This window comes from Pyrus communis, chromosome 3 (assembly GCF_041283825.1).
Source record: "Pyrus communis isolate YQ-2024b chromosome 3, ASM4128382v1, whole genome shotgun sequence".
Classification (NCBI taxonomy): Eukaryota; Viridiplantae; Streptophyta; class Magnoliopsida; order Rosales; family Rosaceae; genus Pyrus; species Pyrus communis.
Genome location: NC_142567.1, coordinates 21,148,596 through 21,165,493, shown reverse-complemented (window position 1 = coordinate 21,165,493; position 16,898 = coordinate 21,148,596). Strand labels below are relative to the sequence as shown.

Here is a 16,898-nt window from a genome sequence, read left to right as displayed (position 1 = left end):
ATAAAAGCGGCTCATGAGGCGGTGGGGAGGGAGATGGGATAGGGACTGGTGGTGGTTGAAGTGGGTGGTGGTCCTCGTCTGACCTGTCTCAGTATTTTGGATGATAAGGTGGTGGAGACTGGACTGGACGTGGACTATACTGGATTGGACTGGAGAGAATTGCGTTGCGTATCAAGTAGTAGAGTCCTTTGGGGTCCGTTTGGCGGACTGTAAGTGATGGGATATTGTATTTTAGATTGGTTAAGTTAGGATTGGAATGGATAGGTTGATAGATAACGTTTGGTATAGACAGCTCAAGTTGGATAGCTTGGTATAGCTAAACGCATAATAGCAGCTTTTTTACTCTAACATCCACCATACAAACATCTCTCTCCTCTGTCTCTTGGGATGTGGGACAGCTAGCTTAGCTCAAGACTGGTCCAGAGATTTTTGAGGTTCGGGGTGAAGTCAAAAAATATGCCTCACTTCATATAAAAAAATTATTTTTTTTTACACGTAAGATATTGATAAAATTATATTTAGAAAAGCACTTCAAACTTAGTAATTTTGAAACACGGAAAAACTAATTTATTTTGTATCGAGAGAAGGAAACAAAAAAAACTTCAGGCTTACAAGTAGATAGATTATGAGTTTTGTCTTCCATCTGAACTTTTAAAGTGTTTTTGTAAATTGTGAGGTGTTTTTTCTTATTTACTAACCTTGTCAATATAAGACTAAAAAAAATAACGATATTTTCAAGTCTTTAGGGATATGTATAATTAATGAAAGGGCACCAAATAAAACCTTTGGATGACACGTCATATGATTTGCAAATTTGGTCTAAAAATTTAGTTTACGCATTACCTTTTGTTGAAGATTAGACTTGAATTGGAATGAATGTTTAAAAATATCAACTCACATAATTACTAGCTACTAATTAAAAATAAATTAACAACCAAACAAAAATTCATAAAAAATAAACATGCACATAACATTTCGAACTTAGGATCTCTTGCTAATTTTAAATACAAAAACCATTGCTTCTAATTAAACTTCTAATCATTTAGCCAAATTTTATAAATTTATATTGTTATAAAAAGAAATTTGTAAAAATTTAAATTTAAATAAGCACACATTGTGTTTTGAACCCAAAACCTTCTCATTAATTTCAACCAACATAATCATTTGTTCTAGTTAAATTTCTTTGTCATTAAACCAAATTTTATAAATTTATACTTTTATGAAAACGTATATAAATATCCCACAATAATAATTTTGGTGCCTCTAATTTTTTTGGGCTCCAAACGGTCGCCTTGCCTGCACTGGGCCTGGGCCTACCCTTAGCTAATAGGTAAGCATCGAGTCATCGACCCACATCTCTCGCAACCCGCCACGCCCACCATACGACATTGCTTGCAACGTCGTCGGTGTTGCTCGCAACGAGACGAAGAAGAACGCTAGCTAAAACAAAAACGATGAACACCGGCAGATCGAAGAAGCAGATCGCTGCAAAACTGAAAAGAAGATCGAAGGTTTTTCTTATTTGTTACAATTTTTCTAGACAAACATTTGCTGAGTTACAGATCCAATTTGATTGAAAATAACTCATCCCATTATACCTACCAAACGAGCCTTTATGTCCAAGCAGTGTGACAGTACGTGTTTAATCTTTTGTGTCCAAGCAGAGGCTTTTGGCCCGTCAAGATTTTCCTACCATGCACAACAAGAAAGTGCGAAATAATTTGCACAAATCAAAAGAGCATCTCCAAGGAATTTTTAATTTTTTTTAAATTAGCAAGTGAACAATGTTAAAAATTAATTTAGCTATTAGTTTAATTTTCATCTTCAAGAACACTCTTTATTCTAACAAACTTTGAAAACATTCAAATTCAACTTACTCATTTTTTTTAAAACAACCCTCATTGCATCGTGAGGATTTTCAGTCTTGATTCGAGGAACCTCCTGACCTGTTGTTTGATCTTTTTGTGCTTGAATGTAATGGTTGGTTGTTTTGTGAGGGGCTGCTCTGTTGTCCCCTCTTTGTGGTTTGTATTGTAATCAACCTTTTTTTGTATTGAATGAATTTGCTATCGTTGCTCTTAAAAAAAAAGGCCCACCCTTGAGTTTTATTTATTTTTTTAATATTCAGCTGATGAACCGTTGCTCTGTAAAATTAAAGAGCAACTGTTCATTATACTATAATAGAGACTTTTTCATAGAGTCTGTTGGAGATATGTTTTTTTAGATTGGCTCTTTAAAATAGTGTTTGGGTTGTTTTACACACTTCTTACGAGTAGTAAATTGCCCTAGCGGTCAAGACATTTCTTTTCAACTTGCTGCATCTGAAATTTAAACCCTCTCCCCTCTCATTCTAGTGTAGAATATCGCTTGTACTAAAAAAAAAAAATCTAAAAACACTTTTTACTTAATGAGACCTCCGTATTCAATTATGCAGTTTTGTTGTGCATTAGAGAAATGTCATCCCCGTAGCCAGTGCTCTAGAAAGAGGAAGAGAGATATCCTAGTTATAGCTAACATTCCGTTAGGAACACCAAACTGGGTTTCATTTGGTGGGTTGGCATGGACTAAAGCTTTGTATTTTGAATTGGTTAGGCGAGGAGAGGTGACAAGTTGAGTGATAACTAACATCGAGATACTTGTCTGGTGTTCGGTGTAGACAACTGGAAGTGATTGCAACTTCTTAAGCACCTCACACGCACCCACTCCTCTCAACGAAACCACTCATCCTCTCCCGAGTGCACCATTAAGCCGACATCCCGGTCAATCGATGAATCCCCCTCATAACGCCCATGACTCATAAAACCCTCACAACCCACATTTTGAAAACTTAGTGTTGATCGAGTTTTCGAGTCCAATTTGACTTTCGGTTGCAAATGTTTTACCAAGGTAGTTTGGTTGCGATTCGGATCCTAGAAACTAGTGACGCTATTCGAGTCTTTACCACGAAGGTCGAAAACAACGGCATTTGCAGGTGGCAGAGCTGGTTGGAAAATTTAATATTATTATTGTATTAAATTTATTAATTAAATGGAAATTAGAAGTGGTGCATTCTGATGAAAAGATGTGCCTATCTTAATTAAAATGAATTACAACTTTTAACGCTTCATCAATAGTCACATGCTTTTCAAAAAAAACATCTCAACTTCTATAAATAGGGAAAACCCCTACAGTAATTAAAGAACTTTTCATTGTTTACACTAGCATTTGCCTACATATTTTGTGTGTATGAACACATTTTTTTAGAAAAATGGAAAGGAGAGAGGGAGAGAGAGAATGTGAGGGAAGTGAGAGGTTTTTTGAATTTTAAATATTAGAGATATTTTAACTTCACCGCTAGGTGATGCTTTAATAAAAAACAGTAAAATTTAGACATTTGAAATTACAATATTACCCATCATTTTTTTATGTGAGAGAAGACTAAATAGTCTTTTTACCCTCTTTTGGTTGACAAAGAGGGTGTAATTAATGTAGTTTTAGATAATCATATATAGAGTGCACTAAACATTAAGGGTGTGTTTGTTACACCGGACTATCTTGGACTGGACTAACTTCAGGGACTAAGCTGGATTGGCTTGGCTTGGACTAAGTAGTACTAAAATTGTGAAGCGTTTGGTGCAGTAACGGACTAGCCAGTACTAAATTTTTATTTTTTATTTTTTATATTTAATTATGAAAACTTCCACTTTCTTGTCTAAAAAACATTTTTTTTAAGAGATAAAAGATGCTTTATTGAAAATATCATTCATCTCACAAACAAAATTGGGAAATGACTTTGCTTTTACATGAAAGTCTACATATTTTTTTCACCATCATGAGCTATCAATACATATACAAGTTGCAACTACTTGTGCTTAAACTTGAGTTCATTCACATATTCTTCAATGCCCTTCAACTAATTATGTAGATCTTGAGTGTTTCAATTGCAACCGCACAGGCTACGGGGTGTCCAGAATATGTAATCCCATGAGAAAAAGAACCAAGCTTGCTGCTCTGAGAGGATATGACATCTGAAACTTCTGGGCTCACAAGAATGCTGATTGGCATATATTCAGAAGAAGAGCCTTTGCCACAGATACAAGGTCTAGTTTAATGTTGTATTTGTCACTACTATACATGCATCCAAGCCTTCCAAATGCACAGATTACATCGCTCCAAATGCACAGATTGCATCATCATAAATAGAATGCAACAATTGTCTATGGTCCCGCAGAGTGCAATACAAATGGAGCTGGAAGATCAAACTTTTGTGGGCAGTCAGTGTGCAATACAAGGGGAACCATAAAGAGATGCTCATGCAGACTTCTAGATACAAATGTCAACTAGAACACATGAGCAATGAACGATAATTTGGTAGAAAACATTTTGAGTGTTGTTTATTAACACTAAAGTTAAACTAATGCCACCAAGGACAACTCAATTTATGTCGGTATTAAAATTTAAATCAATTCGAAGATTCTAAAATACTAAAACAGCAATTGGCTAATTCAAATGTGGAACCAATTACCTATTTGAGGAGAGTTTCACCGTCATTGACAATCTTGGAGGTCCATACTTATTTTGCAGCACCACATTCCTTCCCTTTGAACCCAATGTAACTCCAACCAGCTCTGCCACCATGTCCACCCCTACCTGCACCCACCACCGCCACCAATTCAACCATTAAATTAACCCACTTCACATCTACCTACATCATTCAAATTTAAATCAATTCTAAGATTCTAAATTACATACAGAGCATCAATTCTAAGAATCATACACAAGCAATTGTACCTCTCACAGAGCTGCAAAACAGTGTCCCTGCAAAATCAACGGTTCATAGGATGTAGGTGATACTGAATGCAATCAATTACATGCAAGACTGTCAAGTTCAACCAATTGCTTAATCCAAAATCTCTAAACACAAAAATACCCAATCGATTGAGCAAACACCATGAGCAACAACAAAAAACAGAGGGATAATTTCCACTGAAAGATAATAAAAGATTTACCCTCACTTCCTTATGCTCTGAAATGACGAAAACATAGAAACCCAACAAGAAACCCCTCAGACTTCCAATGCCAAAACCGATGATTCCAAAAACATTGAAACTCCCATTTTTCTCTACTGCTTCAAGAATCTGTAGACAAAAAAATAAAATAAAAAATAAAGAACAATAATGGAATTTTAATATCCAATAAGATTTATCCAAATTAACATAAATTTATTAAACCCCATTAACGAGATTCATCCAAATTAACAAAATTTAACCTAAACTGACATAAATTCATCAAACACCATTAACACAAACCTAATTAATAGGCTGTTGGGGTTGGAGAATGGGTCGTTGAGGGGGGCCTTTGGCGGCGAACGCAGTGCTTATTCGCCCACTTGAGTAGGCTTTTGGTGGCGAACGCAGAGTACGTGGCTGGAAACCCACAAGGGAGCAGAAGACGAGAGGGTGAAGGTGCGACGAGGAAGAAGAAGACGAAAGGGCGAAGGGGCGAAGGTGCGAAGGAGAAGGGAGAGAGCAGGACTAGCAATCCGCTCGTTCTGGAGGGTTCTTGCTAAGACCTTCTAGCGAAGGTTTTAGTCGACGCGAGTCCCGGTTAATACCATTAAACGTAGTCCTTGTTGCTAACAAACATGGACTTGGACTAATTATTAGTCCAGTCCAGTCTAGTGAGGCTTAGTGAAGGTAAACAAACACACCCTAAAGAGTCTCATTGAGTTCATATGAGAGAGTTTTCAACACAATGATGGTTTATTGGAGCCTTGTGATTTGAAGTGCCGCTATTATAAGGACATGGTTGTTGTATCTTGAGAGACAAGCGCCAATAACCCATGATTACTGTAATGAGATGTAAACTTGTCTTAAGGACATAATATCTAATATTTTCCTTGACCAATTTTCAAGTTTTTCTAATCATGTGCATTTAACATTATTTGTTCTTGTTCTGTGCATTAAATTGTTCATGTAATTGCATGAATTATTTTTTGATTTTCAATGTGATTTTATATAGCAATTAGACTCTATTTGTCCAACAATCTTAAGACAAGTTTACATGGTTTATTTAGTATACTTTATGTGTGACATCCCACATCATCCAGGGGAGTGATCCTTATATGTATATTCCCATATCTACTTAGCACGAGGCCTTTTGGGAGCTCACTGGCTTCGGGTTCCGTAGGAACTCCGAAGTTAAGCGAGAAGGGGGTTAGAGCAATCCCATGATGGGTGACCCACTGGGAAGTTGCTCGTGAGTTCCCAAAAACAAAATCGTGAGGGAATGGTAAGCCCAAAGCGGATAATATCGTGCTACGGTGGTGGAGCGGGCCCGGGAAGTGATCCGTCCCGGGCCGGAATGTGACATTATGATTGAATAAAAACATGAAAATCGATATTTTTAAGTTGATTAAAAGGGTACGTTTGCGTCCTGGGAATTTTGCTTAAATTGATTCATTTTTCAAGTTGTTAAGATCTTCATCTTGCTATGCACATATATTTCTCTCTTGCTTCATTTTATTGACATGACTTTGAGAAACCTGGTATGTTAGGTAAAAATATATGATACTTATTGTCGACTTTGTTTATGCTCATTTCAAATTGAACTACTTAGTTTCTGAATGACCACACGTGATTGTGTTGAAAGTTGAAACTACAAAGTTTGTTTCCTGTAAGCAAGTAATTTACAAATGCACACAAACAACAACAACAAAGTCTTTTCCTACTAAGTGGGGTCGGCTGTATGAATCCTAGAACGCCATGCCGCTTGATTCTGTGCCACGTCTTCCGTTAGATCCAAGTACTCTAAGTCTTTTCTTAGAGTCTCTTCCAAAGTCTTCCTCTACCCCTTCGGCCCTGAACCTCTGCCGTCATTTCACATGTCCAAACCACCATAACCGATTATCTCTCATCTTTCCTTCAATTTCGGCTACTCCTACTTTACCTTGGATATCCTCATTCCTAATCTTATCCTTTCTCGTGTGCCCACACATCCAACAAAGCATTCTCATCTCGGTACACCCATTTTATGTATGTGCTGATGATTCACTACTCAACATTCTGTGTCATAAAGCATTGTTGGCCTTATTGCCGTCCTATAAAAAATTTTCTTGAGCTTCAATGGCATACCACGGTCACACAACACGCCGGATGCACTCTTCCACTTCATCCATATAGCTTGTGTTCTATGGTTGAGATCTCCATCCAACTCTCCGTCCTATAAAATTTACAAATGCACACAGCGACCAGGAATATAACAATCTACTTGCTTTCATAACTCTACCTTTATAACATTCTTATGCGATTACATTTTTATGACTTTTCAATCTGTCCGTTATTTGGTTACTCAATGCAGAAACTGTATGCGGCTCTTCTCTTAGTCGCATCGTTTCGTACTGGAATCTATTTTGGATTAATGGATGAGTTCTTGCAGTGCAATCGGTTCATATCCATGTGGCATACGTATACAGATATACATATATGTGTGCTTGCTTTTAAGTTGATATGTTATGCAGAATTTGAAAAAAAAAAAAAAAATTGCATATGGAATGCATTCCCAATCAAACGGTTCTGCTCTTGTTCCCAAGCACATAGATTTCTGCAGCATCTAGATTTCTGAGATGCTTAGCACAAAACCCAGTATCTATTTATGATATTCCTACCAGTTCGGTTCTTGTTTGTATATTTATACCAATACTTATTTGCATAATTATATCTATACATAAATATATATATATATCTATACATATATAATCGCATATATATATTGGAGGAATATTGGAGCTTAATGTCTCCAAATGATTATTTATATTATACGGTAAAAATGATCACGTTAATGAGAAAAGAGAGCCGAAAGAAAGGAAAGTACACAGTTAATCACATTAAAATATAAGAAAAATAAAAAGGACGAAAGAATACCATATTAAAATATGATTTGCCTTTACCGGGCTAAGTTATATCCTAATAATTACCTAATTAATTTATTAAGACCCAGATAATACTCAACGTTTATAGTATTACTGCAAATAATGTGCAAATCTAACGTTTCTCCTTTAAACTAGAGCGAAGTTTTTGAAGAGTGTGGATAGTAATTTAGTTTTGTGTGGCCAATTTAGTAGTATTTTTTTTACTGGTAAATAAGAAGTTTTATGTTTGAATTTCAAAAATGATTTCTCATCTCCTTACGTAAATATATCGTTAATATCATCTTCTTCGTTCCTTCTTCTCCTCCTCTTTGTCATGGCGGGTTCATTTTCTCCGATTCTCTCGATCAACGAACTTGCAGATGAATCCGACGAAGTTGTTCTTGAATACCCTAAGCTACACTTCACTCAAAAAATTTATAATATCCAATTAATTAGCTGATGGGGGCTTGCATACATCACCTACTTCATGGCAAGTGCAGTATTTACTATTTATAATATGCTGGGTAATGTATAAAAACACACGCCTACACATGCATGTCCCCTGGATTAGGATCCTGTACCAGATAATTAATCTGGACCATTTCAAAAGTATCTAAGGGTTATTAATTACATATATATTATTTAAAAAAAAACATATTATTTATATAATAAATTTAAATTTTATATTAAATTAACTTAAATCTACCTAGGCGCTAGGTCCGTTTTCGTCGCCCGATTAGCGCATAACATCTTTTCAAACCTTTGTTTGGAGTGTAAATTGATAATTTTGGAGTGCCAATAGCATTCCCTATAAGTAGACTATTTTCATATAATATATATGGGGACGAATCCGTGACACCATTTTTTTTACATAACTTTTGACATGTTTTTGTAGACATTACTTCGTAATGTTCAACGATCCTAACAGTCTATCTTTTAAGTCTTCTCTCAAGGGTCATGTCTACCAAAAATACCAAAATTTGAAACTATATGACTGTTGGAATAAGAGTTTATCGTTTTTGTAGAACCGTATTCGTTCATTTTCTTCACTACAAATGAATGTATTAATGGTTTTGGATTTGTCTAATTTTTTGCAAGGATGGTCTATGAATGTTCTAAAAGATAGATGGTTCGGATCGTTAAAATACATTATTGAGTGGGTCCCTAAAACACATGTGTCAAAAGTTGTGAAAAAAAAATTGGTGCTCTAGATCCGCCCCATATATATGTTTGAGTTAAGATTCAAAGACACACGTTTTTGACACACATTTTGATACAAGTTTTCTCTGGGGCCACTCCGCAATGTATTATAACAATTTAAACCGTCTATCTTTTAAATGTTCCCTCAAAGATCACTATGGAGCAAAAATAATTCCAAAAAACCAGAATACAACATGTGGACATTTTCCCTAAGAAGACAACAATGGCTTCATAAAAGGGGAGGGCACACAAATATTCTCACGTGCAGTTTAACATTCCTAGATAAACTCAAGGGCATTAAAGATAGGATTAATCATCAAATCCTATATTTAATACATTCCTAATTGAAGATCAACTCAAACAAGTGAGGAATCCTCATCACAATCAATCAAGGATACTTACCTCATTAGTCCAAGCTATTATCTCCTAATTAATATCTTCAGGATAATTTTTTCCTCATCCATCTTGAGGATGTCTCACCTTGGCAAATCAAAAATTGCCACATGCAAAGCAGAACCCTACCGTGGCTGGCTACCTCCCTATAGATACTTTATCTATGCCATTTTCTAGTAAGCTTTTGCTACTCACTAAAGCAATAAACTCTCTGCATTTTCAGAGAAACTGACTTAGGCATCAATGATTTATTGGCCAAACTTCTCCACCTTAAGGGCGCATGAGGCTTTGACCTTGATCAAAGGTGTTTGTTGTATTGTAGGTACAAATTCGTCAAGACTAAAGATGATAGAGTTTTTCTATCACAAATTGGTGCTTTCATTGAGAACTCGATTTAATATTGTCAAAAAAGGCTTTGGCATTTGCTTTTAGGATTTTCTGTAACATTGAATTTTTCACACTTAGTATCATTGGATTTTTCCTAGAAAAGTTCTTGATCAGTCCCTAGAGAAATGATACATTTGTAGAAAATTCTAAAGCTACGATGAACAAAACACCCTACGTCAAATGATACAGATCCAGATGCAGTTCACGCCGACGATCCTCAAGGCTCAACGCGACGGCATGAGCCCTATCGCTGTGTAGCAATACCACCACTGTGACCATTATCTAGAAGCCACCACAAGGCCATCAGGCGATGGCACAAGGAGCTGCCCAATTGCCCTTTATGGCGTGAAAACCTAACAACACCAAGGCATGAGGCCTAGGATCAGGATGCCTAAGTTGGAACCGAGGCCCAGACCAAAGCAGCAATAACTGCAAGCCATGCAGTTCAGGTGGCCCAGATGAACCCTAAAAAGGCATATTTATACAAGTCGAGATATAGTCATTTTAGGAAATATAATTCATATTAAATTGGGAGAACCTCAGAGGATATCTAGGAGTAGATATTGCATAATCTCAAGAGTATGATTACTTACTGCGCACACAAAATCCCTAGATTGTAAAAATCTCCGAGAATATAGGAAACCTGGTTGATTCCATATCGGATCATGTTTCTGTATTTTGTGGAACAATCATGATGAATCTCAGCAAAGTATAAGACTTCGCCCATTGCTTTGAAGGAAGATGATGGTGGCATCGCTGATCCATTTGTGCAGCTTTGAGATGGAAACTGTTAAGTCCATGACTGGGCTTCCGAGGTATTTGTATTCTGATCAGCCTTACTCCAGCCCTATAAAAACATGGTCCCACAATGGGCCTAACCATGTATCTAAAATGGTTGTTTCTCTTGGGGATGTATAGTTATTCAAAGACCATGCATTTCAAAGTAAATCGAAATGCATACAGTTTTTATCTTATAGCATGTGGCAATTTCAACTTCGTAACATCGAACCGTGACATCCAGATTTAGAGGTGTGGTTTCGAAAGTTATGGCATCAAGACAACAGCGATGAGGGATGTCATATTGCGTGTGCACAATAAACAAAAAGTGGCTCTTTACGTTATTGTGTGACTTCAGCTTTTGGATACACGATCTCTAGGTGAGGCATTCGTAATTCAACGGCGAGATCATCCAGAGACTCCTTTTTAAATAACGTTGATATTATTTCCCTTTTTTCTTTTTTTTTTCCAACTCATTTCTTTCAAATTCGAACCAAAGTATGACTCTCCCCCATTCTTATGCTCCACTTCTCCCACCCATTCCTCACTTTGAGCCTTTGATGATTAATATATGTAGCCAAGAAATTCGCAACATTCTCATTTATTGTTATCAAGAATTATTAGATGAAGTAGGAATGAGCCATAAGCTTTTAATACTAAACTTTTCTCCTTTATTGGGTTCCTTAGTCTCCATATTCTGCTCCATAGCCAAAAGCAACATCCTTCTTGCAATCTTTGCATACGGATTCAACTTGAGTAGAGTGTCGAGATTCTTCAATAGTTCTTCTTCATTGGAGCCCTCTCAGCATCCTCCTAAAGGAGTGAGCTGGAATAACAAGCACCACCTATGGAAGAAAGCACCTTTTTTAGGGGTGAAGGCGTGTCTCCCCTAAGAATTGTACTCTTTTTACTCTATTTATGGGACATTGATAACAACATGTGTTTACATATTTTGTTAAATACTGCTCTACTCAAGTCGTTAAATACTACTTTATTTTTAAGTTAAATTTTAGCTTAAAATGTTAAAAAATTATTTTAGAAACTCCCTAAAAACCTTTTACTTCAACCATACTCTCTAATTTAGGGACAGATAAAAATTATGAACCAATATAAATAGAGTTTTTTTATTTGAAAATTTATTCAAAAATAGTAATTTATGCTAAGATCATTTAGACCATCTCCAAAGGGGATGCCAAATTTTAAACTTAAAATTTGAAGGCTTATGTGACACTTTGACATTTTTTAAAGTTTTACTCTCCACCCGATCTACCAAATTTTAAACATAAAATAAAAATTCATATTTATTTTCTTTGCATTGGGAATGAAAGAAAATGAATAAAAAGGTATAAAAATATTTAAATATTGCATTGGTAATGGAAAGAAACAGAAAGACAATGCTTTAAACTAATAAAAATTTAATAAAAAGTATTTAATAATTAATCAAAAAAAAAAAAATTTGAAGGTGCTATCAAATTTGGCAGCAATGGGGAGAGATGTCATTTCATGTCATGCTACATCAGATTTGGCTTCTCAGTTGGAAAACATTACTGTTGTCTTTTTTACTGGTATTCCTAATTTAGACATTTTGACATCTTCTTTGAAGATGCTCTTAAGGAATCCTTTCTCGCTCCCTAGATTTAGGAGCTCCTAGAGATTTTTTCGCTATTCTCGAAGTATGATAGGGAGTCATTGAAGGTCAAAATTTTCAGATCCTCCCTAGGAACTCATTGAGGGAGCCCATTAGAGTGCTTCAATCATAAAATGTCTTACTTGAGAGATTACATTCTATTTGTATCACATTTGTACCACTTATGTAGTAGAGATAAAATCATACAATTCATCAATATAAGTAGTTTCTACCTCTATTAGAAAAATGATATATTGTAGCACACATACATGTGATGTTCCTAATATTTAGTTTTAAATAATAAATTAATCTAGCAGTATACATGGTATATTGTAATATGCTGATTTGGTTTTAGTATTTTTATATGAGTAAAAATTAATTCTTTAAATTATATATATTTTTATTAAATTAAGTTCTTAAATTCTTTAAGACCATCTTCAACTCTTGGGTTAAAACCTAAAATTTTTATCCCAAAAAATTTAGGTTTTAACCTAGAAACAACTTTTTTTGCTTCAACCCTTATGAGTTAAAATTTTAGCTCCAAATTATTAGAGAATGAATTTAGGCTAATTTTTTTTTTCTTCTTAAAGTAACTTTTTTAAAAGATAAAACTATGTAGACTATCCTAATTTAATTTTATGAACATTTTAACCTTAAAGTATTTAGATTCTGACAAATATTGAAAAATCACTAGCCGACACCATGAAACTCGTGAAATATTATGAAAGCATATGAAACACATAAAAGAATTCATTTTAATTACTTTAGCCGTTGAATTTAAATTTGGACCGTTGGATATATTTTTTACTGTTAGATTTTATTAAATTAGATCTTAACCGTTGAATTCAATAAATTTATAAATATAAAACTAAAAAAAATATACATATATGGTGGGCTAACCCCACTAACTCATAGGGTAATCCTAGGCTAAATTTTGCCCAAAAATGAGTTTTGAATTTTGACTCATATTTGCCTCAAGGGTTGGAGCAAGTTGGGGTAAATTTAGAACCTAAAATTTGAGTTTTACTTCAAAGATTGAAGTAGGTCTAAAAACTACCAATTTCTTTTCTTCTACAATATTCAAAGCTATTCTATTTTCATTTTTTGTAAATTTAATTAAGTCACGTGAAGTGACACACTTAAAAGAGTAAATTGACAATTTTCAGTAAGTTGGCGGACTTGCTTGTCTGAAAAAATAGTTTGTCATGAAATTATCAGATGATGCTAATTTTCCAAATCAGTGGCTGAGCCACAATTAATTCACAATAGGACATTTTAGAACCTCTAAATTCAAGAAATCTTGGTAATAGGGGTTATGCTTGGCTGATCGGTAAGGGATTTTAGGTTGCTGACTATTATTAGTGTTAGAAAATGAGAGTTTTAATGAAAAACTCACGATATTGTTCACTTTAAAGAAAAACCACAATTTTATACTAAAAAATCAATCTTGGTACTATTTATTTTACCCTTTATTTTGTCCTTATCATTAAAACTCAAAATTTTCAAATTTTTTTTATTAGTTTTTCTCGAAAAAATAAAAGCGTATTGGGGGTCATTTGCATTCATTGACCCCAATCTAACTCTGTTATTGTTTCAAATGATGACAATGAAGAGGAAAACCGATTTTAATTATTTATATTATATGGTGAAATTATCACGTTGAAGAGAAAAGAGAGCTGGAAAAAAGGAAAGTCCACAGTTAATCACATTAAAATATAAGAAAAATAAAAAGGACGAAAGAATACCATATTAAAATATAGGGTAAATTACAGTTTGCATCATACAACATCCTTAAAACATTTTAATTTTATACCTTACCTATCATTTCATTTTAATATCATACAATTGTTAAATATTTCGTTAAATTTTCTGTTAAATGATGACGTGACAGTTAAATTTATCCACATAAATATTAAAAATAATAAAAAGGGCCCACCTGCATTTTCTCGAGCAACCTACCGTCTTTCTTTCTCCAAACTCACCCTCTCCTCCTCTTTCATCCATTAACAACTTCAAAAGCTCCAAATTGATGAAATTGTGTTCATTCTATGAATTGCTTTGATTTGCAACTTTGAAAAAATTGAAAAGATTTTGAAAATTTCATTTCAACTCCATTTAAAATTGATGAAGTAGGATCTGGGCTTGAAGCCCCCTTTCAGCACGAAAATAGAAAAAAAAAAAAAAAAAAAAAAAAAAACGGAGGTTTTGGCTTCAGGCAGGCGCTACACGGTGGTAGTCTGGTGTGGGATGCAGTGCACATAGGGTAAGGGTACCGAGCCTTTTGGTTACATCTGCTCGAGGCAAGCAGGCCGTGCCCGTGGATGTAGCGGGTCTGGGGTAGGTCTTTGTGGTTCATCGGGCCTGATATCATGGTGGTGGTTCAGAACAGATTCGTGGTGCGGCGGTGGGTCGAGATCTGTTTGCAGGTCCTTGCGTGAAGGGATGAAGGCATGTGCGAATGATCCGTGAACTTTACCCATGGCTGATCGTAGATGGAAGCTGTGGAAGTTTCTCTTTACGGCAAAGGGTTTCGGGGGTGGTTTGGTCGTGGTGCTGGAGGATTTAGATTTTTATTTTAAATTGTTTTTGTAGTTTTTTAAATATTTTAAACAATTAGGTTCCCTTTTCTTCTTTTCCACATGGCACTAATTAATCAAAGTGAGGGTTCTGCATTAGCTACATTATCATTTAACAGATTACTTAACAGAATATTTAATGGATGTATGGCATTGAAATGAAATGATAAGTAAGTGTGTGAGATTGAAATATTTTAAAAATATTGTATGAGGTTGCAATTGCATCTAAATTTGAGGGTACAAAATGTAATTACCCTAAAATATGATTTGCCTTTACCAAGCTAGGTCATTTCCTAATAATTACCTAATTAATTTATTAAGACCCAGTTCATACTCAACGTTTATAGTATTATTGTAAATAATGTGCAAATTGTAGCACTATTGTTACGTTTATTGCCGCTGGATTAGGATCTTGTAACAGGTTGGTCTGTCATCGGTATGGCCCCTAGCATCCAAGTCTTAGGCCATCTCCAACTGAGGGCTGGCCAGATGGTTCGTTTTAGCCATCTGACCCTCCAAGATATTAATATTTTAATGAACAGTACAAGGTCATATTTGCCTCCATCTCCAACCGAGGGTCATAGGGCTCGTTTTAGCCCTATCACAAAATACCGTCTCCAATCGAGGGCTAAAGGGCCATTGGGCCAAACATAATTTATTATTTAAAAACTACAACTTAAATTCAAATCTAACAGCTAAGTAACGTCAGCTAGCCGTTGGATTTGAATTTTTTTTTTTTGCTATAAATAGGGTGGATATTGGGCTATAATTCACACAACTTTGAATTCAATCTATTTCAATTCAATCTCTTTCAATTCAAGTTTGCAATGAATTCCAACTTTGGATCCTCTTCGGATTCCAACTGGGGTTCCTCATCCAATTCCAAATTGGAAGCAAAATGGGCGCAAATAAGACGAGAAGATGAGGGGTCTGATGAAAAAGTTCAAGTAAGGCGCAACAAACAAAACAGAGCAGCAGCCATGGCTGCGGCCATGGTGTGTCAGCCAACTAAGGAACAACCTCAATGGGGTGGCTCTATTACTGGTCGCTCTTACAAACCACGAAACAGAGTGATGGCGCATGCCAATCTGATGAACAACTACTTCAACCCCAACTCGGTGTACATAGAAGAGGATTTCAGATGTTGCTTCCGGATGAGGCGTCATGTTTTTGAGCGTTTACTTCGTGATATCCAGCAGGTCAATCCATACTTTCGACAGAAATGGGACAAAGTAGGCCGCCCTGATTTCTTAACTTATCAGAAGGTTACTGTTGCACTCCGAATGATGGCCTATGACTCCCCAGCTGATTCGATGGATGAAAACCATGGTATGTCTAAAGTTTACATGCCTTTATACTCTTGAACAATTCTGTGACATAATTGTTCAGGTTTACAAAGACGAGTACCTCCACGAGCCAAATCAAGAAGATCTAAATTGGCTCATTCGCAAAGCTGAAGACCGTGGGTTTCCGGGCATGATAGGGTCATTAGACTGCATGCATTGGGATTGGAAGAGCTGTCCCATAGGATGGCAATGAGGCTTTGGCGAAAGGTCCAGAAAGCCAACTGTTGTGTTAGAGGCAGTTGCTTCATATGACACATGGATCTGGCATGCTTTCTTTGGAGTCCCTGGATCCCAAAATGACATTACAGTTCTTGGGCGTTCACCCATCTTTAATAACTTGAAGGAAGGTAAAGCACCTCAACTTGACTACTACATCAACAGCCGTCAATACAATATGAGGTATTACTTGGTAGATGACATTTACCCAAAGTGGGCGACACTTGTCCAAGTAATTCCAAACCCTAGGAATGACACATAAAAGTTGTTTACCTTACACCAAGAGGCATATCGGAAAGATGTTGAGAGAGCTTTCGGTATTTTACAAGCACGGTGGAAGATCATCAGCAAATCGGTAAGAGGGTGGAGTCGAGAAAATTTGGACGTCATCATGATGTCTTGCATCATATTACACAATATGATAGTGGAGGATAAGCGAGATAGATATATTGATTAAGAGTCCGATGACGACCAAAAAGATCCAAATA

General features: G+C 35.7%; 1 protein-coding gene and 1 long non-coding RNA gene across 6 annotated transcripts; one reads left to right on the top strand and one right to left on the bottom strand.

The window, feature by feature from the left end:
* Positions 1-3,725: 3,725 nt before the first annotated feature.
* Positions 3,726-5,693, bottom strand: LOC137725483 (uncharacterized). Of its 5 annotated transcripts, none has more exons than XR_015960863.1 (5): positions 5,289-5,592; positions 4,989-5,117; positions 4,771-4,797; positions 4,505-4,629; positions 3,726-4,302 (listed from the first exon to the last, which is right to left on the bottom strand). It is a non-coding gene; the product is annotated as an uncharacterized LOC137725483 (long non-coding RNA). The 5 variants fall into 5 exon arrangements; XR_015960860.1 differs by having other exon boundaries at positions 3,726-4,241; positions 5,289-5,589; XR_015960862.1 differs by having other exon boundaries at positions 3,726-4,228; positions 5,289-5,589.
* A 10,228-nt stretch (positions 5,694-15,921) lies between these two features.
* Positions 15,922-16,387, top strand: LOC148698128 (uncharacterized). Its single transcript, XM_088690383.1, has 2 exons — positions 15,922-16,188; positions 16,238-16,387. Exons 1-2 carry the CDS (start codon positions 15,922-15,924, stop codon positions 16,385-16,387), a joined length of 417 nt encoding a protein of 138 aa, XP_088546509.1.
* Positions 16,388-16,898: the final 511 nt, after the last annotated feature.